At 34.3% G+C, this 25,554-nt stretch overlaps 1 protein-coding gene across 2 annotated transcripts in view; it reads left to right on the plus strand.

Annotated features, from left to right (window-relative positions):
- Positions 1-6,866: 6,866 nt before the first annotated feature.
- The window catches only part of EDD1 (glycine-tRNA ligase), a 33,892-nt gene continuing 15,204 nt past the window's right edge, over positions 6,867-25,554 (plus strand). The window contains exons 1-13 of one of the 2 annotated variants that reach the window (XM_087129025.1): positions 6,867-7,174; positions 10,373-10,423; positions 10,545-10,612; positions 11,484-11,565; positions 16,220-16,283; positions 16,552-16,607; positions 17,493-17,570; positions 17,855-17,929; positions 18,778-18,848; positions 18,971-19,087; positions 19,209-19,310; positions 22,339-22,465; positions 22,919-23,002. In XM_087129025.1, coding sequence (XP_086985151.1) covers positions 6,926-7,174; positions 10,373-10,423; positions 10,545-10,612; positions 11,484-11,565; positions 16,220-16,283; positions 16,552-16,607; positions 17,493-17,570; positions 17,855-17,929; positions 18,778-18,848; positions 18,971-19,087; positions 19,209-19,310; positions 22,339-22,465; positions 22,919-23,002 — 1,224 coding nt within the window. In that variant the 5' untranslated portion in view covers positions 6,867-6,925. Of the gene's footprint in view, positions 7,175-10,364; positions 10,424-10,544; positions 10,613-11,483; positions 11,566-16,219; positions 16,284-16,551; positions 16,608-17,492; positions 17,571-17,854; positions 17,930-18,777; positions 18,849-18,970; positions 19,088-19,208; positions 19,311-22,338; positions 22,466-22,918; positions 23,003-25,554 lie in introns of both variants that reach the window. The other variant, XM_087129026.1, reaches the window with a different exon arrangement.

Raw genomic sequence — 25,554 nt, forward strand, 5'->3', positions numbered from 1 at the left:
GATTTTGGATTAAAATTTCATAGTGTGCCTATATTTTGTGATAATACAAGTGCTATTAATTTAACTAAAAATCCTATTCATCATTCTAGAACTAAACATATTGACATTAGACATCATTTTATTAGAGAGCATGTGCAAAATGGACATATTATTCTTGATTTTGTAAACTCTAATAATCAACTAGCCGATATTTTTACCAAGCCATTAAATGAAGAAAATTTTTGCAAAAATAGGCTTGAGCTTGGTATTATTCGTTGTGATATATCTTGAATTTTATAATTTTTTAATGCATGTTTTTAGGGGGAGCCATTACGTCATTCTTAAATGTATTCTCTTTCAATTGTTGTTTTTGATGATTACAAAGGGGGAGAAAATTAAGAAAAATATGCTCTAAGTTTGTTGTTTTATTATTTATGAATCATTTACTTGTTTGATGTTTCATAATTTCTTGAGGCATTAATATAGGGGGAGAATATGCATGAGTAAAATTTATGATAATATATTAGCATGTATTAGTATTATTACATGGATGGTGTATTACCTTGGTTTTTATGAATTTTTCTTGAAATGGTTTGTCATCATCAAAAAGGGGGAGATTGTTGGCTTTTTGGCCTTGATCTCACTTTAATTAATTTCAATCAATTAATTGATGTTTTGATGATAACAAACCTACTTTTTAATTATTAATTATTTTCAGTATTTTGAACTGTCCACAGTATAAGGTCGGGAATAACAATTTCAACGACTTTTCAATCACTCAAATCAGAGCTAAAACGAAGAAATTACAGTCGAGACAACATACCCGACGTGATGATGTGGCAGCAAAATCAAAATGATGGACAAATCAAAATATATCAAAGTATGACATTTATGATTTTGGGAGAGTAACAAATGGTGGAGTTTTTCTTATTACTATATTTTTAAATAAAGTTATTTTTACAAAATATAAATTTGAATCTAACCGTTACTCACATCGATTTTTATTATTACTATATTATATTATTATATTACTATATTTTAAAATTTTGGTAGTTACTCACATAGCTTTTATTATTATTATATTATTATATTTATAATAAATTTTGAATTTCATTTGACCGTTACTCACATAACTTTTTATTATTATTATATTATATTACTATTATATTAAAATTTTGAAATAAATGAATTTAGAAAATTTTCTTATTTATTTACTTTTAATCTCCACCTTCCATTATTCCTAACACAATCCAATGGTCAATATTCAATCCTACATTTTGCCACTTTTCTCCTCTATATAAACTCATCTTCCCCACATTTTAAAATACACAACTTACATACATTCTCCAATCCTCATTTGTTCAAAGTCTCCATTGTTTGTTGCTCTCTCCAAGCTTACAAGTTTATTTCTTTTCATCTTATTCTTGAGAGGGATTATTATTGTATTGTGAGGAAATAGTTGTGAGTATCCCAAATTGTAAATCTACTCTTTGAGAGAGTTGTGGTGTGTTATTATCAAACTCAAATACTTGTATCGGTTTGATCCTGCGCCGTGGAAAGGATTGAGTTTGCTCTTGAACTCGTAAAAAGAGCGGTGTAGCGGTTTGACTCAGATCCGTGGAAAGAGTCGAGAAAGTTCTTTATTCAAATTCCCAAGAGGCGCTTGGGGAGTGGAGTAGGTCGAGTTTGACCGAACCACTATAAAACTACGGTGTCATTTTCTCTGACTCTTTTCTATTTAATTTCAAAATTATTATTGTGATTTATTGCATGTTCTACTTGATTATTGTTTTGACTTGAATTACTTTGTTATAGTAATTATCATCTTTTACTTATTTGTAAAAAGTTTCATCATTAGAAAAATTAATCACGTTTAAACACTTTTATCGTTAAAACCCTATTCACCCCCCCTCTAGGGTTGCCATACCGATCCAACAAGGTTCATGTCTGATACCGTAAATCTTCAGAGCAGTGTGTTGGAGAAAGAACCAAGAACCGAACAAATTGGAAGTTAAAGATTTAAGTTTCCAGTATCAGGTTCATGTCTGATATTGTAAATCTTCGGGGCAGTGCCTTGGACACTGTGTCGCTTGGAAAGAAAATGGTTAAATGGTTTAAATAATGGGTAAAATACCAATGGGAAGTTAAAGATTTAAAGATTTGAGTTAAAATTTAAATTAAAACACCAAAATTTCTTAAAATTTAAAGAGTTTAGAAACTAAATTCAAATTTTTTAAGTATACGTGTGTATATATTAGTTTGAGTTTCAATCCATCTCAATCTATCCATAATTTTTTTTGAATTGGATTGGTTCGGATTAATTTTTTAATGAAGTAAAATGTTAGTGGGTGAAACATCGGTTTATTCTTTTGAAACATTTAACTCTAATATACCACTAAATTTAAATATATATTTTTGCAAAATTATCTTTTAAATAGTTTTAAAAAAATTATTCCAAAGAATAGTTAGAGAATCAATGGTTAAAATAATAATTATGAAATTAAATAAAAATAATATAAATAAAAGGTTGAGTCGGTTTGGCACGTTAAAATTTTCATTTATTTGAATCTAATCCAATTCAATTGAGGAACTTTTTAAATGTGATATAATTTTTAAGAAAATATATTTGATGCTAAAATAATTGATATTTGAAATGAAATTGGAGGAAGTGTAATGGGGCGGTAATGGCAGTAAACAGATGATTGAAATGAGTATATTTTGAATCCATCCTAAGAGAAGGAAGTTGATTAAATAGGTTGAGTGAACCGCGACCAATCCAAAAAGTGGTCCCACAATTCCAAGATTTGAAATTTGATGTGATCTCTAGTCTCCACCTCAGCCATCTACAGCCGAATCAAACGTTAAAGTCAAAGGCAAAGTCAAACCCAAACCAATTTCAGATTCCACCATACGTACATTCACATAGACCCACCAGGCAGGCTCGTCTACATACCTCTTGGGCCTGATTATGGGCTAGTGCACACTCACGTGGTTGAAAATCACAGAGAAAAAGGAGCCCGCATAATATCATCACGTGCATAATATCATAGTCTATGTGCACGTACTAATCATAATAGGAAAATGTCCCATAGTTTCAAATCATGGAATATACTTATGGTGCAAATCATACTCTCATTCTTTTCATGACATAACGTTCCTATGAGACATGCATAAGTATTTGGACAAATCTTTCATGGTTAACATAATATACGTGGCGTGACATGTGGAGGCTCATACATCATACAACATTGATATCTCAACGCAGTTTCACAACATAACATAATCTCATGTCATAGCATAAATCGTCAGATAACATATCACACATCAAACATCCTAACATCACAAAATATGACATGTACAACATACCACTCGTAGGCAAGATCAAGGAAAGAGAAAATTGTCAAGATGTCACCACGACTCGGTTTTTTAATCGAGTTCGTCTTTAGCCTTGTCCTTGATTCTTATCCTTGGTTCTTGTTTTTGTTCTTGTTCTTGTTCTTCTCATTCTAGTTTTGTTCCCTCAAACACTCCCTAGGATTTACGGTACAAGACATGAATCTAACAACTTGTGTCCAAGACTTCATGTGTTCCATACGACGCAGTTTGAACCTACGTCTAAGGTTTCATGCGGTTCAAGCAATGTAGTTTGAACCTGCATCCAAAGCTCCATGTGTTTCTTGCTATATAGTCAGAAACCTACACCGTAGGGTTATTATGTTTCAAGCAGTGTAGTATGAAACATGTGCCCAAGGCTTCATGAGCGATGCAATTTGAAAACCTATATCCAAAATTTCATACATTCCAAGTGACATAGTCGTATAACCTACGCTCAAGGCTTCATACATTTCAAACGACGTAATCTAATACATGCATCCATGGCTTCTTACATTCCAAGCAATGTAGTCTGAAAAACCAACATCCAAAGCTTATTACGTTCCAAGTGATATAGTTTGAGTCATGATTATGTTGTACTGTGGGAGGTCTAGGGGTTCTTGGATTCTAAATTTGAGGACCTTGGTTCTTCATTCATGGTACATAGGGTCTTCATGCGTCAAGTTAGGCTCAGTTGCGTAAATCTTTTGGACCCATCCAAAAAGTTTGGGTTGGTTGGACCCAATCCAACCCATTAATTTTCACAACCCAACCATATGTTTTGGGTTGGGTTGGGTTGTTAAATTTTTTTTTTTTTTTTTTTTTTTTTTTTTTTTATTTATTTCTCTCCAATTTATAATAGTTCGAAATAATTTTAGATAAAAGATATTAAAAGTTCACAAACACAGATCAATCTATAATCATTAAAAAAAAATCAACAACCGGTGAGAATTGTAATGTGATACAACAATGTACGGTTGCAACAAACAAATAAGTTACAACTTAGAATTATCTCTCAATTTTTTAACAAAATCTTCAAATTATGGAGAAAGATCTAATGAAACTAATTTTCTAACCATCTAAGTTTGTGTCAATGGTTTTAGGTGTTAAAAAATTTATAAATAATCAATTATCCTCAAATGTTGATCTAAAAGTTAGAGTAGATACTAGAACAGTCAAAACATTTTGGACAACTTTTGATAAAACTCGGTATTTAAAATTATTTACTTTCTACCAAGTCCAATAAAAAAAAAGGATGGAAAGTAAAAAAAAAAAAATCTTTAAAAAAAAAAATCACAAAGATAAAAATTCACAAATTTCAAAAAGTTCATTTAAGAATCTGCAATATGTTTTAAAATTACTCTAATCTAGAAATATTTGATTCAAAATAATTTAAGTGTAGGCATAAATCACAATAAATCTATCCTAAATTATATTATTAAAATTAAGATAAATGGTCATTTGTTAATTTATACGTATTATAATGTGTTTAAAAGGACAGTGGTTTGTTAGTCTATTTCTATTATAAACCATGTATTTTTAGGTTGTATTTAGAAATAGTATAAAAATTTATATGATTATAATAAATTTATAATTAAACAGTACTAAGCCATCACGTCATTTCAAAGAACAAGGAATAAATTTTAATATAGTTTAATTTTTGGTCAACTTGAACCGAATTTATTCTGATTCAAAAAAATTAACCAACCCAACCCAAAATACTAATCCAACCCCAACTCAATCAATCCCTATCATTCAAGTTGGGCTGGTTCGAATTGTTGGGTTTAATGTACATCTCTAAGGGTACCTAACATTCTTCTTGTTTTAGTGGAATTAAAGTTTGTGTTGTACTTGTTTTTTGTTATTGTCCTTAGAGCGTTCTCTTAGTTTTTTGGGTTATTGAGTTCTTGATCCTTACTTTAAGTTCTATTCCAATATCATAAATCATACAACATTTCATAGTAATATCCATAAGTCAAAGTATCATCCATCCTAACATATTCTTTTGTCATTTCCCTTTCGCCTTAATGTATACCCTTAATTTGGTTTAGGTTCTAACCTACATGTCCTTATACGTCCTTATACGGAGACCTAACTTAAATCCTTGAGTTATTTGGAGAGTGATGGGATCTTAAAATGTCTTAAAGGAATTTCAGAGGCATTTTGGTTATTTTCCATCCTAAACTTAGTTTGAGCGGCAAACATGATCCAATAATTCTAAAATTTTACATAATCCTTAGACATCATGAAGTAAGGCCTCTTATAAAGTTTCATGATATTTGAAGCTTATTTTGGTCTTGAACTGAAGATAAGTAACCATAAGGGATTATGGTCATTTTGTATCGTTATTTGATTTGGCTACATAACCTTACTCAATGACTACCAAATTTTATGTATAGCTTTAACATGTCATGTCATATAGAACCATCCATTTAGTAGGTTATTTTAGTGTTACTTGATTCTCGAACAAAACGCTTGGTTTAAGTTCTAACTCACGGTTCTTGATTTAACTATTCCATAATCCTTTAAAATTAATTAACTTAAGTTCCATAATAAAATTCAAGCCATTCCTAGAGTATTTCTTAATAAAAGTTCATATTGGCTATTTACCTCGTTGTTGACGCATAGGACCTTCATTCTTGAGCTTTCGATTTTTTTAACTACTTTAAATTTTCTTTGGTAGATCCAATTTTTAGTTTAGTTTATAATCATAAAAAATGTTATGAGAATAAGCCTAGAAGTGGTCCAGTTTGATGATAATAACAATAATAATAAAAAAAAAACTAAAATGTGTCATGGTTTACGTGGCTAGTTCAATTGAACTAGACACATCATCGTCTTCTTCCTTAAAATAGATATTTCGGTAGCATGAGTGTATGTTATGATTACTACGTACATCCGGATACTTCTCTGTTATGATTACTACGAACACGTACACTACAATGTTATGTTATGATATTATGTACACCATAATACTATGCATACTCTTTTCCCTCTATGATATTTTGGTAGCATGAGTGTACTCTAATTGAATGATATTTTGGTAGCATGAGTGTACTCTAATTGAATGCTAAGTCTATAGGGTACGTATACGAGCTCGCTTAGAAGTAATACACATCTAATTCTACCTGGATTGAAAGTAGAGACTAATGTCATGCCATGATATTTTTACAAAAAGAAAGGTCACATCACTTATTGTTTACGCTTGCATTTTTATTTTTAAAATACTCAAGTGCTACTCTTATTTTTTAGGCAAAAGTAAGACACCCTTATATGGATGACGACATGACAATAAAACCATGAAACCAGATTTAGGGTATCTACATTCATATTTTTTTTAGTAGTCCTTTGGTCAGATGAATACATTGTTTTTATTTTTATTTGAATTCAGGTTATTTTTATCTCTTTAGCGCCGCAAATCCTCTCTGTTCTTTTTTTTCTTTTTTTTTTTTTTTTTTTTTTTTTTTTTTTTTTTTTTTTTTTTTTTTTTTTTGCGGAGAAAAATCCGTTTAAATCCCCAACCGGCTAAGGTATTGTTTCAAAGGACTCCAAAATCAAAGCTCGAGCCATAACAATGGCTATTCTTGCTCTTCCTTTGTTTGCCTCCTTCCTCAAACACCATACTTATTATCGCCTTTCAATTCGCTCTCGGAAGCCACTCTCTTCTAGCTTCTACAAATCCCCTTATCGCCGCCATTTTAACAAAACTTATGTCTCTGCCATTAGTTCTTCCACCACTCTGCAGCACTCGTCCACTGATTCCGAGAGTTATGTCTCCAAGCCCTCGATTCTTACTTTTCAGCAAGCAATTCAGCGTCTCCAGGTCATTTTCCTGATACCCAAATGCTTATTTCTTGTTTTCTTTTCTGCTAATGAATGATGGGTATTTTTTAAGGTAATGAATGGATGTTGAATGGAAGTTTTATGTCGATCAATATCAATATGCTGAGAGGGCACATAACTAATGCATACTATTCCCTCCTATAATTTCTTCTTGATAACATGTCGATCAATATCAATATGCTTTGTCTAATCATGTTGGATATGATTATGTGCAATATTGATGGTTGTCGCATTACAACTTTATCAAACCTTCTCCCTTAATTTGTAAGTCATCAAGAATTATCTTCAACCATAAGAGTTCATATAGCCCTTGTGCAATAGCTCGAAATTTTGATTCAACACATGATCTAGACACTACATTTTGCTTCTTACTCCTCCATGTTACCAAATTACCTCCAAGAAAGGTACAATACCCCGTAATAGATCTTCGGTCTACTATTGATCCAATATAGTCAGTATCAGTGTAAGCTTCCATTGCAAGGGAATTGTTTCGTTTGAACAAAATTCCTTTTTTTGGAGTTCCTTTCAGATAGCGTAACACTCTATATGCTACATAAAGGTGAGGATCCTGCGGAGCATGCAGGAATTGGCTTATTACACTTATTGAGTATGCTATGTCTGGTCGAGTGTGAGCTAGATATATTAGCTTTCTCACTAGCCTTTGGTACATTTATCTGTCCACTGCAGGTTGTTCGTTTGACTCATCCAATTCTAATGTGGATCCATTAGTATGGGTGTAGGTTTACATTCGCTTATTAATAAATCCATCGCATACTTTTGTTGTGATATGAAAACACCACGAGGAGTATGCTACTTCAATACCTAGAAAGTACATTAGCCTTCCAAGTTTTTTAATCTCAAATTTTTGATCAATCTCCTTCTGAGTTCACTCTTTTCTTCTTCATTATCTCCAGTGACTATGATGTCATCTACATACACTAGAAACGTTGTAACTCCCTTTGTTTCTGAGTGCTTGAGAAAAAGAGTGTGATCTCCTAGATTTTGCTTATACCCAAAGTCTTTAACCATGCCCTTGGTGATTGTTTAAGTCCATACAAGGCATTTCTCAATTTGCATACTTTACCTTTTGTGCTTTCAAATCCTGGAGGAATGTCCATGTAGATTTCCTCATCTAGATAGCCTTGAAGAAATGCATTCTTCACGTCAGAGTGTGTAAGCTGCCAATTTAAGTTGGCAGCTAAGGATAACAATTTTCCTACGGTGTCCATCTTTGCAACATGGGCAAATGTTTCTTGGTAATCTATCCCAGAAGTTTGTGTATATCCTTTAGCTACCACCCTTGCCTTATACCTTTCCAGTAATCCATCAGCCTTGTACTTTACTGTGAAAAGCCATCTACACTCAACTATATTTTTTTCTTTTGCATCCACCATTTCCCACGTGTTATTCTTTTCTAGAGCATAAATTTCTTCTTTCTTAGCATCCTGCCATTCTCTTTTGGATAAAGTTTCAGAAACTGGTTTAGGTATAATGAATTTAGACTCATAATGAAACTTTTGTGTAGTGAGGATAGCCTTTCAAGAGAGATATAGTTTGCTAGGGGGTATAAAGGTCGTTTTGTGCATTCTCTAGTGGGTTTCCGGAGAGCTATGGCTCTGTCATTTATTGATACCTGTGTTGCATCTTCATTATGGGTAGAGTTGGATGTTGGTCTATTATCTATTGGTACCTGTGTTGCATCTTCATTGTGAGTAGAGTCAGATGTTTGGACTTGTATTGGTTCTGAAATGACTTTCCTTCTAGCATATACGTGAGAGAACAACGGATTTGGTAATGGAGGTGGAACATATGGTTCAATTGGTAGCTCTATAGTAGTAGGAAATGGCTCATCGATAGAAGGTGCGGACTCAATAACTGGTTTTGCATGATGGTTATTTGGTGTGTCTAGGGGCTCAATAGTTTCCCAGAACTCTCTTCAATCTCTATGTTCTCCCCTTGAAGAGAGGCCTTAGAGAAAAACGGTTTATGTTCTGTGAAAGTTACATCAATTGAAGTGTAAGACTTCCTAGATGTGGGATTATAACTTTTGTCCCCTTTGGTAAAAAATATCCTAAATAGACACATTTTATTGCACTTGGATCAAGTGTACCTCTTTAGGTGTTGTGAACATGAACAAAGGCGGTGCACCCAAATATGCGGGGTGTGAGGCCATTTGATGTTCAAAAGTGAGGATAAAATTGGTTGAGGACTTTTATTGGACGTAGATTATTTAGGACACGAGATGGAAGACGATTAATCATGTGAGTTGCAGAAAGAACTGCCTCTCCATAGTACATTTTTGGCATGTTTCCATGAAAAAACAATGCTTGGGTAGTGTTTAAAATGTGTCCATTTTTCCTCTCGGCTACTCCATTTTGCTATGGTGTAACAACACATGAAGAATCATTGATAATGCCTTGAGATTGGAAATATGGGAATAAGGCTTGATTGAAGTAGTCTCTAGCATTGTCCATTCAAAATGTCTTGATTTTGATTCCAAATTGGGTTTGAATCATTGAGTGGAAGATAAGAATAATATTACTGACGTTTGATTTTTGTTTGAGAAGGAATAGCCATGTGACTCGAGTAAAACCATCAATTAATGTGAGAAACTAACGAGCACCGGAGATACACAAGTATGTTTGGCAAATTCACATGTATCACTATGAAAACCAGAGACTTGGAATCCTAAAAACAAATCTGGAAACATAATTTCCAAGCTCTAAATGAGGGTGACCCATGCAAAAGTGAAAATTAACCAAATTAACCTGACTCTACCTGCATGGTTAATCGTTTATGTGTTCATGTGCATGATTTTCTATGCTCATGTTTGCAGAATTTTTAATAATCTATTGATGTATGGGTCGTGGTCATTGCTTAAGCCACGAAATTGTTGCAGTTGGAGTCTTTGACTTCATGGTGTCCTTTTCTTTCTTACTATTTAAATGTAAAAATTGAATGGAATTAGATATTAAGGTAGGCCTATCTTTCTTCTTTATCTGTTGAATTTGTTTTGTGATCAGTCCTGGCTACTTGTTCAGTGGTGATATATGATAATACCTTTTCCTCTCCCCATAATAATCGTCGTTTGGTATTAATAAGGCAAATCTGAAGTTTATTCGTTGTATCATCTTCACATTGAACAATTTTTTTTGATGATTATTCAATAGTATCTCAGGAATACTGGGCCTCTGTTGGATGTGCTGTGATGCAATGCAGTAACACAGAGGTATGTTTGGTGTTGATCCAACCCTGTTATCTTTATGATATATTGAAGAGATGTTTGTGTTTATCAGAAGTTTTTCAGTATAAAAGTGCAATTATTTTAAATAGTTTCTGTCATTGGCCAGGTTGGTGCAGGAACCATGAATCCCTTGACATTCTTAAGAGTTCTTGGTCCAGAACCTTGGAATGTTGCGTAAGTATGATTTGACCCATATCTGCATGAGAGAATGCCTCGTTATGCATTGTCTCACTTTTGGTGTCTCCTTCATTATATATAGATTAGAAATGCATGGATTGTTTGTTTCTTTTTTCATTTTTTTGCAAAGGTGCGATTGAGGACTTTGACCACCTTTTTGGGAGTTGCTCTTTTACTAGCTTAATGCAAGAATTGAAATATTTGTCAATATGTTGATATATTTATGAATTAGAGGCTTCGATATCAATATTAAGGATTAATTGATATCTTTGTTATCTCCTATAAATACACATAAAACATAAAAGATATCATTTATAAATTTCAATATGAATATGAATACTAATAGCAAGGCCTAAAACTACATTTGGAAGTACAAACAACTTAGTTATTAATTTAAATAATTTATATATCTATCGTTATATCCGTATAATTGAAATAACAGTACGATACTAACATCGGTATTTTAATCCTTTGTTTGAAGTGGGACAATTTCTTTGAGGAGTTTGGCTACCAAGCCACTAGATCGAAAGATGTGTATTCGAGGGTCAAAGAGTACCCTTTTCATCCGCCCATTTTGTGAGAAGGGTCGGTTTATGTGGATTAGGGTTATGTGTGTATTTGGATAGAGAGGACCAACAAAGTGTTAAGAGGGTTTGTGAAAGCCAGGAGGATATATGAGCCCTTTATGACTCTCCTTTGGTTCGAAGTCTCTTTTTTTTTTTTTTTCATTTTCTTAATGTAAATTCGACACTTTATCAGCAAAAAAAGCTCCATCTGCTTGTGAGCAGTCATAGTGAAAACATAAAAGCTTTTACTGCTGGTGGAAATATACAATTTTAGTTGCCAATGTGGAAATTTTTGATTGAAGGTATGTGGAGCCTAGTATACGGCCAGATGACAGTCGCTATGGGGAAAACCCGAATCGACTCCAACGCCACACTCAATTTCAGGTAACATTTATGTTTATGATCTAACTTCGGAGTTGTTGAATGATTTGTCAAGCTCTCTATTAATTATCGTTGAAATTTCTACTATTTATGTGTAAGCATTAGTTGTGATTGTCTGGTTTTTATTCCCATTATTCTTTGCTTGTGTAATAGCTTTCTCATCCATAAACAAAGACTTTGCACAGGTTAATATAGAACAATTTATTTCTTAACCTTTCTAAATCAAGAAGTTGACGAACATTTTATTAAAGAAAAAATTGTTGTAACTGTAATGTGTATTCCTTACCTTCCAACATTAGAGCAGATTGCAGAAGGAATAATCTTAATTTGAGGAATATTGATGTAATCCCATTAAATAAGAGATTTAGCCTGTTTTCTATTCTCTAGAGAATTAATTAGCGTTTCTTTATTATAAATAGGTGTATGCATTTCTCTAATAAATAATAAGAAAGAAGAGGAATACACATTACTCTTGCAACGTGGCATTAGAGCCTTTATAGGTTAGGCGATTAAACCTAAGGTCTACCCTAATCGGTGAAGTCTTCATAGCTGCTGGTCATTGATTGTGTCCAATACCCACCTTCCCTTCTGTTTATTCCACCATCAAGTCAGAAGAATAAAAAATCCCTTCACCAGTAGAGGAAGTTCCTGCAACCTAGAAGATAGGTGACCTAAAATACATCTGATTTTCGTACTGACTCAATGGAAAAAACTTTCTCAAATGGTCTCAAGTTATGTGGATGTACCTTAAGGGAAAGGGAAAACTTTGACATCTTGTTGACTCCAGAATTTATTACATGGGACGAGAAAGACTCCATAATAATGTCATGACTTTGGGATTCTATCGATCCATCCATCAACGATCATGTATGTTTTTATAGAGCTCACAAGCTATAAGGGACTTCATTCATTGCACGTACTCCAAAGCTCGAGATGCAACTCAAATTTATGAGATAAAGATCATGACCGAAACCATGAAGCAAGAAGGAAAACTTGTCACATAATATGCTAATGCCTTCCAAACATTGCGGCAGGAAGTCTACTATCATTGGGTATTTGAGGTGAAGTGCACTGCAGATACCATAATTCTGAAGAACTTTATTGAAGCAAACCGTGTCTATGACTTTTTGGCAGGTCTCAACAATGAGTTTGACTAAGTCGAGTATAAATCATCGGAAAAGAAGCAACACGGTCCTTAGAAGCAACAATTTCCTTTAGTCAAGCAGAAAAGAGTAGACGAAATAGACGAAATCTTATGCTTGACAAATAACTAGTGTTCATGCATCGACCTTTGTTAGAGAAAGAAAGAAACAATGAAAAAGACAGCCCTGTTAGGATCGCTCAACAGTGCACACACTCGATCAAGATGAACACAAATAATAGGAGAGAGAAAATTCAAGGAGGAATATTGGCTAAAGGTTTTATGGATGACTTCAGGTATGTACAACAAGAGAGAATACAGAGAATGAAGAAAGTACATTTTGGAAGCACAACTTCCAATTGGAGACTGATCTAGTCAACCCCAACAATCTCCCACTTGGAGACTGATCCAGTCAACCAAGAATTTCATTCTCAATCTGTACCATACCAATTGAGGCTTTGCACAACCTCAATGTTTCAACATCAACACAAAATGTTTGATGGATTCCTTGCACCCTCTATCTTCTCCAAACATATCACCATCTTCCATTAACCTCCGAGTGAAATGGTATCACCTTCTGTGTCTTGTCTTTCAATGATAGATCGGGTTCCTCGCAAACTGCATGACATTGTAACTATCTATCTGAAGAATCTTCTCGCGTTGCTTCTTGCCTAATTCTTCTAGATAGTTTGTCATCCATATCATCTCCTTTCCAGCTTCAGCTATTGCCACGTACTCAGCCTCAACAGATGAAAGAGCAGCACATTTCTGAAACCTAGGCATCCCATCATCCATGGCTTGCTCCCACTTGGTTGTATCCTCCAACTGTAGGGCCTTATCAAGTGGCTTTCGTTCCCCTTCATCGGTCACCAACCGATAGTGTAAAGAAGGTACATACCTATCTGGTACTCTGATGGCTCTGGATGATCTTTTCAACACTTGCTCAGGTGTCACTTGCTCTGCTTATGGTTCCTCAGCAACAGTCTCAGGATCTTGAGTATCCGTTACAACACCACTAGGTGAATCTTTCAACAACTCAACCTCAACTCCCACTTGCTTCACCTCTGGTTCCTCAGCAATAGTCTCTGCGCGGTCTTTGTGAAGCTAACTCGTTTCTGTTTGCTCATAACGATGTTCTCACAATGACTCATATCAACAAATTTCAGACCTTCCAAAACTCCTTCTGCAGCCAGCATCTTCATTCCTTTAACGCTCATATGTCCAAGTCTATTATGCCATAGACTTGTATTTGAAGCACTCTCAGCAACAGTAGCTATGTTTATACACCCTGCAGTGGTGTATAAGGTTCCAGATTTTGTGCCACGTGCTACCACCATAGCACCCTTCACAATCTTCCATGAACTCTTCCCAGACTTTGTTGCATAACCTGTGCTATCCAACTGACCAATAGAGATCAGGTTCTTCTTGAGACTAGGAATATATTTGACATCCTTTAACGTCCACTGATTTCCTGCTGGAGTTTTTATGTAGACATCCTCTTTTCCTTCAATCTTCAAATCTTTGTTGTTGGCAAGATTCTCGAAACTTCCAAACTTGATATTTCGAAACAACTCTTTATTTGGAGACGAATAAAAAGATGCATCTGAATCCGAAATCCAGGATTCAATCGGACTGTCGACGCTGAGGATTAAAACATCCCCAATGTCTTCTGCTGAATGTATATAATCATCGTCATCATCTGATTTGTGATTCTGCTTCCTCTTTGTACAATCTGCTCGAAATTGACATTTTTCTCCACAACTCCAACACTTTACTTTGGTTTGTTTGGAGATTTTCCTCGGTTCCTTGATTTTGATCGCTCATTGTTTGGGCCCTTTGATTTACTTCTTCCCCTTCGATCAACAATGAGAGAATTGTCAGATGAATCTCCGATTTCCCGTTTGCGAATACTTTCGCTAAGAACTATGTCTCGAATTTCATCGAACTTCAGTTTATCAGATCCTCGTGAACTGCTGATTGCAGCAACAACAGTATCCCACGACTCGGGTAAAATTGACATCAAAATCAATGCTTTAATTTCATCCTCGAAATTAATTTCCACCGAACTCAGTTGACTTGTAGTTATATTGAATTTGTTTATATGACCAGCAACAAATCCACCTTTAAACATTGTAGATTAAACAGCCTCCGCATCAAATACACATTGTTCATAGCCGACGGTTTCTCGTACATATTCGATAGCGCCTTCAACAAATCTGACGTTGTCTTCTCCTTGATAATATTGAACGCCACGTTTTTGGACAGCGTCAACCGGATCAACCCTAAGGCCTGACGACCCTTGAGCTTCCACTTCTCCGTGGTCATAGTATCCGGCTTCACCCCCAATAGGGGTTCGTGAAGACCTTTCTGGTACAAACAATCTTCAATTTGCATCTTCCAAAAACTAAAATCGGATCCATCAAACTTTTCAATTCCAATCTTTGAAATTTCCATCTTCACAGATCGTGGTGAATTTCGCCTCGCTCTGATATCAGTTGTTAGGATCGCTCAACAATGCACACACTCGATCAAGATGAACACAAAGAACTGGAGAGAGAAAATTCAAGGAGGAATATTGGTGCACTGCCTAATCGAGAGAATACAGAGAATGAAGAAAAGTACATTTTGGAAGCACGGCCTAATTGAGTATATATAGGGTTTCAATTTACTAAATATAGCTTTCAAAGATTTAAACCTATGAGATATAATCTACCAAATATATCTCTATCAAATCTTTACCAAATATCCGACATATATATCTCTATTAGATCTTTGCGAAATATCTTTCAAATATATCTCTACCAGATCTAGGAATCAGGCTCCATATCCCAACAAGCCCATGGAAGAGCAACTAAGACAATTTATTCATTCAAGAAATCGAGACACACAATCAAGAGTTGTTGGAAGTTGAATAGAAAACCTCATAGTCATGAATGGAGAAATCATGGAGGCTCACAGAATCGTGTTTGGGGACACAAGAGAGAAATGTTGAAGACACGCGCTTACACTGTAGAGGAGTCCAAATCACAACAAAAGCCATTTGGAGATTAGTGCGGTTAACTTTTGGATTATAGACTCTGGTGCAACTGATCACGTGACCCTCACTCACAATTTTTCGAAACATATAGACCATGTCCGAATAGTCGAAATATTATGGTGGCAAATGGGGACCCATATCATTGTTGTAGGATTAGGTGATGTATTCATCTCTCAATTCCTTGCATTAAAACGTGTCCTACATGTCCCAAAACTATTTACTAGTCTCAATTCCATACGAAGCTTGTCCATAACTGTCACTGTAGTGTTATTTTCTCCTTTTTATGTTGTATTTTTCAATATCAGATCTCGAAAGACGGTTAAATTTGCTAAGGAATTGATTGGCCTATATTACTTGCAATTACTTGAGAGAATAACAAGCTTCACACCTGTGCCCTTTCTTATGTACGCTTTTTTATTTATTTATTATTTTTATTCCTTCTCACTTATAATTTTCTTTTATGTTACATGTGATCACAGGTGATTTTGAAGCCTGATCCTGGAAACTCACAAGACCTTTTCATCCAAAGTCTCTCTGCTTTAGGTACGACATAGGTTCTCTAACGATCCATTTGTGTTGAACTTTGGTAAAATACATATGCTCATATTTGATAACATGCCATTGTTGCAAAGTGAAAAAAAGTTATTTATTATAAAAGAAGCAAGTGTTTCATTAATGAAAAGTTTGTTGATAACCCAAGGTATATTTAACTTTGTCAACTTGTGCCAAGTAAAAATCTTCACCTTCTTGGGGGCTTTTAATGAAATATACGGTCAGCTGATGCCATATGCCTCTTCTATATGCCTTATAGGAATTGATGTTGCTGCACATGATATCCGTTTTGTAGAGGACAATTGGGAGAGTCCGGTAATCTGTCATATATTGTCCTATCGTCTCATTTCTTTTCTTTTCCTTTTTTTTTTTTTTTTTTTTTTCGTTTGTAGGGATGCGTGTGTTAATACTACCATGTTCTACATCATTATATTGGTTCTTCTTTTCATTTCATTACTTGTTAAAAAAATTTATTACTGATTAGTCTCTTTTCATTTCATCAATAAAAAATGAGGCGTACTCCATGTCTAATTGATGGTACATAGAGAATGGAAGACCTTCCTTGATTTCTCTCTCAAGCGAGATTAATGGTTACATTATTCTTCGGTAGAATACTTATGGTTTCTTTCCTAGTCAACAAGAGGATAAATTGGTGTGACATCTAGACTCTTTGTGTTTCATGGTCAACTAGTGGAAAAATTGGTGTGACACCTAGTCAACTGAATAATTGTCGTGGTTGCTATATGGGTTTGGTTTGGAGTTGAGCTTTGGTTTGATGTTTGTATTTGCTTTAAGATCTTGTCTGTCTTTAGGTTCTATTTTCTTTTTCACTCCTTTTGAGAGTTGGTATCCTTTCGAACATTTTCCTTTTTCTTATACCAATGAGAAGTTGTTTTTGGTAAAAAAAAAAAAAAAAAAAAAAAAAAAACAAAAACAAAAGAAAAGCATCCAAGATGTACAAAACTAAATTCGTTTGAAGCAAAATCCAACTTAAGTTTCAAATCTACTCAACTTTGACAACTTCAAACTTGGTCTTGCAATTGTGTGTTCGATTCACGTGGGGTTCAAGTTTTGAAAAAAGGTGTGTTACAGCAATGACGATGCCGACAAGCATTTCATGAATAATTGTGGAAATTAAGAAACTAATCAAAATTTAATTTACACTGGAATTCATTTTCTTAATTTGGACTGCTCTTTTAGGTACTTGGCGCTTGGGGATTGGGATGGGAAATCTGGATGGATGGAATGGAGATTACACAATTCACTTACTTTCAGCAGGTATTACTAACTGGTCATTTATTTCCGATAAAGAATTAGTGTTATTTAAGTGAAATTCCACACAAATGCAGCTATGTAAACATGCTATGCAATTCAAACATGGAAGAAACTACTGTAGAAACATTCGATGCATGAGTTGAAAACTTTTTATTTTTGTTGGAAGTGGCTATTATATAATTGAATATTATTTCTTCCTGTTCTGTTTTTAAGATTTTGAAATTCATTGCAAAGATTCAGTGATTTCTCGTACCGTCGGTATTGATCTCGTTTTCTCTATTTTTCAGTCTGGAAGTCAACAACTATTGCCCGTATCTGTTGAAATCACGTACGGTCTTGAACGTATCCTCATGTTACTGCAGGTAATTATGGTATCCTAGTTCGCCTTTTAAAAATACTTTTTGAGTATAACATAAACAGGATCATTCTGAGCATAAAAGAGTTTAATTATTATATTTCTAGTGGGAAAGGTTGGGGATTTGAAGTCCTATTCGAACAAAGTTGTTTATCATAAAAGAACAAATTTAAATTGCTTAATTTTTACATTTAAGTAGAAAATAAAATGAACAATATGTAAATTTTAAATTTTCCCTTTTATATTCTCATATTATCAGCATATTTTAATTTCTAAACTTTTAATACCCTTGCATGGTGTGTCTTGATTCTTTATTCTTTGGCCTCGATAAGGTTCAATACTTCTGTATTCTTAATGAAAAGATTTTATTTTTCAGTGTTTTCGCTCGAATACATATTATTGGTATTTTGAATCTTTATTCTTTGGACAACTAGTTTTTTCATTATTGGCTTGCTAGTTGGCTTATGGACCTTTGGTTAAAGTTTCTTAATGAGTCCAACCCTTCCTTGGGCACTCGGCATTTTCTAACTGAGTGGCTGTCTTCCTTTCCTTTTTCTTTTTTGGTTTCTTTTCTATATATACATTTTTGACACGAAATTAAAAAGTTTTTTTTTTGAAGAAGTGATTGTTAAAACGAGGAGATATTTTTCTACCTCATAAAATTGAGGATATTTTTGGAGGAGTTATCTCTAGAGAATGAAAGATTTTTGAAAATTTGTAGTTTAGCACTTTCGGCCCGGTTGGACAACACTTTACTCTTGATTTTTTGTTGTCAAAGAATCTTATTTTACCGTGATTCTCTAGATTTATTTTTTCCCCCACTTCATTGAGTTTTCCTTGATGTAATCTGTGCAGGGTGTTAATCATTTTAAGAAAATTCAGTATGCTGATGGAATCACATACGGGGAGCTGTTCTTGGAGAATGAGTAATGAATCACACTTATTTGAACTTCTTTCTTTCTTTATTGTTCTATTAATAATAATATTCTCTGAAACGAAGAGGCTTGAAGTGTATAATTATTTCAATTTGTTACTCTTGTTATTTCAGGAAGGAAATGAGTGCATATTATTTAGAACATGCCAACGTTCACCAGATTCAGAAACATTTCAACATCTTTGAGGAGGAAGCTCATGCCTTGCTTGCTTTAGGATTACCTATCCCTGCGTATGTTTGTTCCATTAGTTGTATACTGATACTCTATCTATGGGTTATTTTTTAAAATTAAAAAAATTATTATTATTTGTATAATTATTTTTTGACTAGTAAATGGCATACAACATAATAGGTATGATCAGGTATTGAAGGCATCTCATGCTTTCAACATACTGGACTCTAGAGGTTTCGTTGGAGTAACTGAGCGTGCTCGTTATTTTGGTCGAATGCGAAGGTTAGAGCAACGTCTTTAATTTTTTCTCTTTCTTCGGTGTCTTTCTTCCCATCTTGTTAATCAGCTTATTGAATTCTAACTTTAGGAGTCCCTTAGTTAACACATCAACAATTTGCTCCGTTGTTGGAATGTCAATAATGCGTATTACTCCTGCATCAATCTTCTCTTATGAAGTGTTTATCAATCTCGATATTTTATGTTCTATGAATGAATTGTGAACAATGGAAATTGTTACGGGGGAGAATTTCAATTCTTCCAATAGTCTCTTTTTTTTCGTTTCAAATTTTTAATTTTTTATCTCTATACCTTCATAAATTCACTTCAACTTTGGGAAGAAAAAAGAACAATAATGGAAGTGGAATTCTCTTATCTGGGGCTAACACCATAAACTCTGCTTCGTCGCTACTTTTGGCCAGAACACTTTGTTTTTTTACTAGGTCAGACAACTAGATACCTTTGGACGAAAGAGTAGTAACCATAGGCTGATCTTCTGTTAGTGGTGCTGTATGCCTAATCAGCATCAGTGTAAACGTTAACATGTAGGTGGCCTTTTGCCGTTCTTTAGGCATGCTGAGGGAGAGTTAGGGATTTGCTGGTTAAGTAAGAAGTTTTGGTTGGATTATTGAATGTATGGTTTTAAAACCTTATGGCTCTAGATCAGTAGTAATGGTTCTAGTAGCTACAACAAAATAGGCTGGTTTATTTTCTTGGAAATGATTCGTGGTGCTTGTTTAAATCGTTTGCCTGGGTGTAATGATCTGAACAAAGTTTTATATGCTGAGTATGTTCAAGGAAAGAATCATCATACTAATGTAATGAACTTTTTGCCTTATTCTTCACCTTGAGATCTTTCTCCTCAATTTCATTGGATAAAAAGGGAAGATTCTAGAGTTTAGGTAAGTGCAAAAGACGCAGTGTTTACAAATTTGAGCAACTTATATGTGGTTTCTGGTTTTTTGCTCATAAAAAATGGTTGAACATTAAGGATTCATTGGAAGAATATTTTTTAGGTTGCCTTTATGATTAATCCGTTTAGGGCTCTGATAATGCCTTGCTAAAAGTGGTAGAGCTTATAGACCATAAGTCTCTGGTAGAAAATGGAGATTCATTGGTAATTTACGTTTGAATATCAAGAAATGGTCAATGGAATTCCTTCTCACCCAGATTTGATTGAAGGTTATGGGGTCGGATTGCAATGAAGAACTTACCTCTTCCATGTTGAAAGTGTTGTACCTTTGAGGCAATTGGGAATTATTTTGGGGGCCTTGTTACCATTTCTTCCCAAACTTTAAACTTCTTAGATTGTTCAGCAACATACATTGATGTGGAAAAGAATTTGTGTGGCTTCATATCAGCAACAATTTTGATTAAATCTCCAAAAAGAGGAGACTTCTTCCTTAGATTCGATGACATCACTCCTTTTGATCCTCCTAATATTATTAGCCGTGAGTTACACTTTTCAAACTCATCGGATTTGAATAAAATTTATCAGATTTTGAAAGATGAAGAGATCATTCCACCATCTAAGAAAGGCTCTTTATTTCCATTTATTTCCTATCCTTTGTTTTATTCTCGAAAAAAGGGTCTTCTCTTCATCCCATACATGCTTTGAGCAAAACTCTTTGAATTCAGCTTCAATTGAGCGTTTTCTCCCTCCTCTTTACCTATCTTACTCGAAAAAAACAACCAAGTCTTCACTTCTTTGGATCGATATATATGTTTAACAAGAGAAGTTAGTTCACTTGACAAAAGACCTTACGCCTCATGGTAATGCCTCTGAGGTTGAATTCGAGGCAAGTTTGCATAGTGTGGAATCAGTCATTCATTGTGTGGATTTCAGTATGGAGGCAAATGTTCTTGAAGATTCTTTTTCTACAGCTTTTTACTTACTATTTCAAGATTGAGATAAGAAGCCTCCTATTTCTTCATCTCTATCGGTCAAATTTCCGTCGTTGATAAAAGCCTTCGGTTTTGAGTTTTGTAAAATTTCTCTTTTGACTTAAGAAGGAAGCCGTATCATGGTTTAACTTAGCGAAGTTTTATTTTGTCTTATCGAGGTAATTTGATTAACTTGTAAAAAAAAAAATTGTTTCTTGTTAACTTAGTGAACTTGTATTCTTTTCTTTGTATTAATAAAAAGTTGTTTCTTGTTAAAAAAAAAAAAAAAAAAATAGCAAGGCCTTATTCTTCTTCTGTTGAAAGAATGTTTCTGGTCAACAAATGAGACATTCAAAGATAGTTTCAAGATAATTTGGAGGAATCTATGGTGAGTCTTACTAGTGCAGATTTGATCAGAATTTTTCATTCTTCATTGGACGAAATGCATCTCCCGAAGATGAAGATGATCCTACTTTTGCTAATTCTTCTCCAAATCTTCAAGCATCTTTTTCAGAGGGCATTGAGAAAGTTATCTTCTTTTCTTAAAGTTTGTGGACTTGAAGTATATGATTCCTACAAGAGCCACTTGCGTCTTGTTTTACAAGACTTCAAGGCTTTTTGGTTGCAGTTGGTTTTGTGTTATTTACTCCACTCCGGTTATGGCGCTCTTTTTGACTTTTTTGGTTCTAATCGGCTCCGGGATTTTCATTTGTGGTCAGTTGGTTTTAGTTTCCTATTTCGGTTTCCCTTTTATGGTCCCCTTTTCTAGTTGTTGGTTCTTTTTGGCATTTTTCTTTTTCTCCCTCTTAGGGAGATTATATCCTTCTGGACGCTGCAGTAAAAAAGGTTGGAAAAGTTTTCCCTTTTAGACTAGAAAAACAAGATAATTTTCCCTTCCATTCCCACACACGACAAAACTCGTACCGAATTAGGGCGTTCCTCTTTGATAATGAGTAGATTACCTCATTCTCCGCTTTTCATTCAGCTTCTTGGTCCTTTTCTTATGTTTTATTTTGAAACGATCCTTATTTTGAAATTCTTCTTTTCATTTGCAAGTTTCTAATACTTTTCATTATACTGTTGTAATATTCATTAACAAGTAATTAGTCTTGATTTCTGTATGTACTGAAATTAATTTTTGTTCCATCAGTTTAGCTCGTCAGTGTGCGCAACTGTGGTTGAAAACCCGAGAATCACTAGGACATCCACTTGGTGTTGTTTCTGATTCTGTTGATCTTGTATGTCCCAAAGAACTTCTGGACGCTGCAGTCAAAAAGGTTAATATTCATATGCTGGTGATTTAGTTTGTTATCATTATTGTTGATAGTCCCACTACATATTCCAAATTTTATCCCGTTGGTTTTTCTTTATTATTTTTACTTTTTCCTTGAATGTGTATGAGGTTTGTTCCCCCAAGTTAGGATTAGATTTGTTTTATATTAGAAGTCTTTTTTTCCCTTTTAATTGTAGTATTTGTTTTTTTACATATTTTTTCATTTATAAATGAGTTATAGAAAAGTTCATATAAGCTTTTGAGAGGAAGAGGCAAGAGGTTCTCCAAAACAGTTTCAGCAGAGTTATCTATTTCAATTTGGCCACTCTTATCAAAATAAGCTGCTCAAATTTTCATGTATTTTGTTTTGATTATATGTTTTACAATTTCTAAAATACAAGTCATTATTACCTGTACATTAACTTTTTCTCAAGATTTCATCTTTTATATGCGACAGGTGCATGAAGATGCGAGGTGGTTTGTTCTTGAAATTGGAACTGAAGAGATACCACCTAAAGATGTTGTGGATGCAAGCCAACAAGTATGAAATAATTTGTTATTTGTTTTTATTTTTGGAACGTGAAAAGATACAAAGGCAAGAGAGAAAAGGATCTTAGCAGATTATAGAACTCCTGTAGTCACTGATGATTACACAAAACCTTTCCCATAGGTAGAATAATCACACAAATTAGGGAAGAGCGCACCAAAAGGATCCTAACCAAGTCTTCCAATGGCTACAAATATCTTGCATAGAATAACCCTCGAAAGCTTTTGAAAAGGAGCACCAATAGGAACCTTGATCTTGATAAGTTTAAAATTCTCCGACCATGAATAAAAATTTGTCCTAAATAATATTTGGTTATGCTCCAACCAAATGTGTAAGAGAATAGATTTAGAAGCATTAATACAAATAAGCTTAGAGTTGACTGGAAAAGTAGAATACAAAGAATTTGACAAGCATTGCCACAAGTTCTTCACCAAAATCTCAGCTTATGTTGAAAATAGAGAACAAAGAGAACTAGCATAAACATGAGGAAGAACACCGTATGAATATATGAACTTGATCTTCAAGAGCTGCAAAACTCAAATGGAAAAAGGATAGAGATAGAGCCATAAAATAAAGCTTCTTTTAAAGAGTATATGCAATATTAACTCCATCATAATACCAGAATCCATATGAAGAAATTTGTCTTAGTTTTCCAAAGATCTTTAAAGAAGAAAGAGAAAGAGAAGGGGAAAGAGGATCCCCAGCCTTAGACCACGAGAAGCTAAGATTCTTCCTCTTGATTGACCATAATTAATGTTAAACTTTTTGAACAACTTATGCCAGCAGCAAAGACAGGCCCTTCAACTGAAGAAGGGTTGAATTGCAGTTTGTGAATAACTTTGGCATGTAATACACCTACACAAGATCGTATGCAGAAGCTTTGCACGAGATAGTTTAAGAAAGGAAAATTCTTCGCTTGGAAAGTTTTGCATGGGAGAGTGAATACTCCAGATCGTATCCAGAGGCTTTCCTCCATTGTGATATGACCTCAATTGTGCGTTCTTTGTAAGAAATAGGAGGAGGATCTGAACCACTTGCTTTGGAGTTGTTATTTCACTAGTACTCTATGGAACCGGTTCCTTAAGACTTTCAGGCTTGCATCGGTTCATAATAGCAGTTGTTGTTCAATGTTTGAGGAGGTGCTCTTACACCTCCTTTTCTAGTAAAGGAAGGGTTCTTTTTTTTTTTTTTCGCTAGTTTTGCATTTTGCCTTGTGGTATATTTAGCCTGAGAGAAACTGTAAATTTTTTCGTGGGGTGGAGGGTCTGGGGAGAATCTTTGGAATTTGTCTAGGTTTATTTTCTCTTAATGAGCGTCAGTGTTTTTTGTAACTATCAGCTTAGCCTTATTTTTTATTGAGACTCCTTTTTGTAATTGTTTCATTTTAAAAGAAGATAATTTTGGAACTTCCCTGCATGATGTGGATTAAATAACTTCTTTGTTTATTAATTGGTGCGGCATGGTGCTTTTATTAGGAACAATAGAAAATGGACAGTTAGAAAGTTACTATGAGGAAAGAAAAGGAACATCCTCATTTAAATAAGCAAACTCACGGTTCTTTCCTGTTTGTTTTTCTTTCGTTTCATGAAAATGCAGTAGTAGAGAAATTGTTGAGAACCCAGGCCTAGTAGAATTTCCGACAATATTACACTAGTATCTGCAATACATGCATGTTTAGACCCTCAATGATCAGAAAAATGTGGACCAAAGATGATAAACTGACACAAATTCTTGATGGAATATGTATATAGATGCGAATGATACACTATGTTATTTTGTCATCCCTCTTGATTTTTAAAATTCCATTGACAATTATAAATAACCAGACCTACTTGGTGTCACAATCGCACTCTTGTTGCAGCGGGACAATGATGGTGCGATATTTGTTCTAACCTAGCGAACAAGTCAACCGTATAGAAGTTGGACTTTGTGGACAACTTTGACGTAAGATCGAGCCTCAGGTCACATTTGAGAGAAATGTTTTAGAAAACGTGAGCGAGAAAATGTGTTGAAAACAATTTTAAAAAAAATCAATGTTATAAGCTAAAAGCAAATAAGCAACAACCACAACTTTGGTAGCGTATAACCCGGGTAGGAAGAATTGACAACTAGTCACATGTCCCTAGTACATTTTGGGGCATTTTAACTCTGGCGAGAATAGATAGGATTTTGATGACGGGTCATACACCCCCATATTGACACAACAAGAATAATAAAGGCCTATCTAAAATGAAAGCAAGTAAAAAGGGTTTGAAATGGGCATGCGGCCATGAACAACACTTCCTGGACAAGTATGACCAGGACATTTGACATGCGGTCACAGACAACACTTCTTGGACAAGCATGACCGTGACACTTGACACCATTGCTCGGAAGTTGAGAAGTTACTCTTTAAGTTGATCCAGATGGCTATATTTTATTATTTCTATCCACTATATCAAACCCAATATTTTATTTCTGTTGGTATTTTCTTCATATTTATATCCATTTAATAGTCTATATTTTATTGTTGCTAAAGTAGTTGAGCTTGAAGTGTGGTATGGAAA

Source organism: Cucurbita pepo, chromosome 12 (assembly GCF_057944985.1).
Source record: "Cucurbita pepo subsp. pepo isolate OVF chromosome 12, ASM5794498v1, whole genome shotgun sequence".
In the NCBI taxonomy this organism is placed as follows: domain Eukaryota; kingdom Viridiplantae; phylum Streptophyta; class Magnoliopsida; order Cucurbitales; family Cucurbitaceae; genus Cucurbita; species Cucurbita pepo.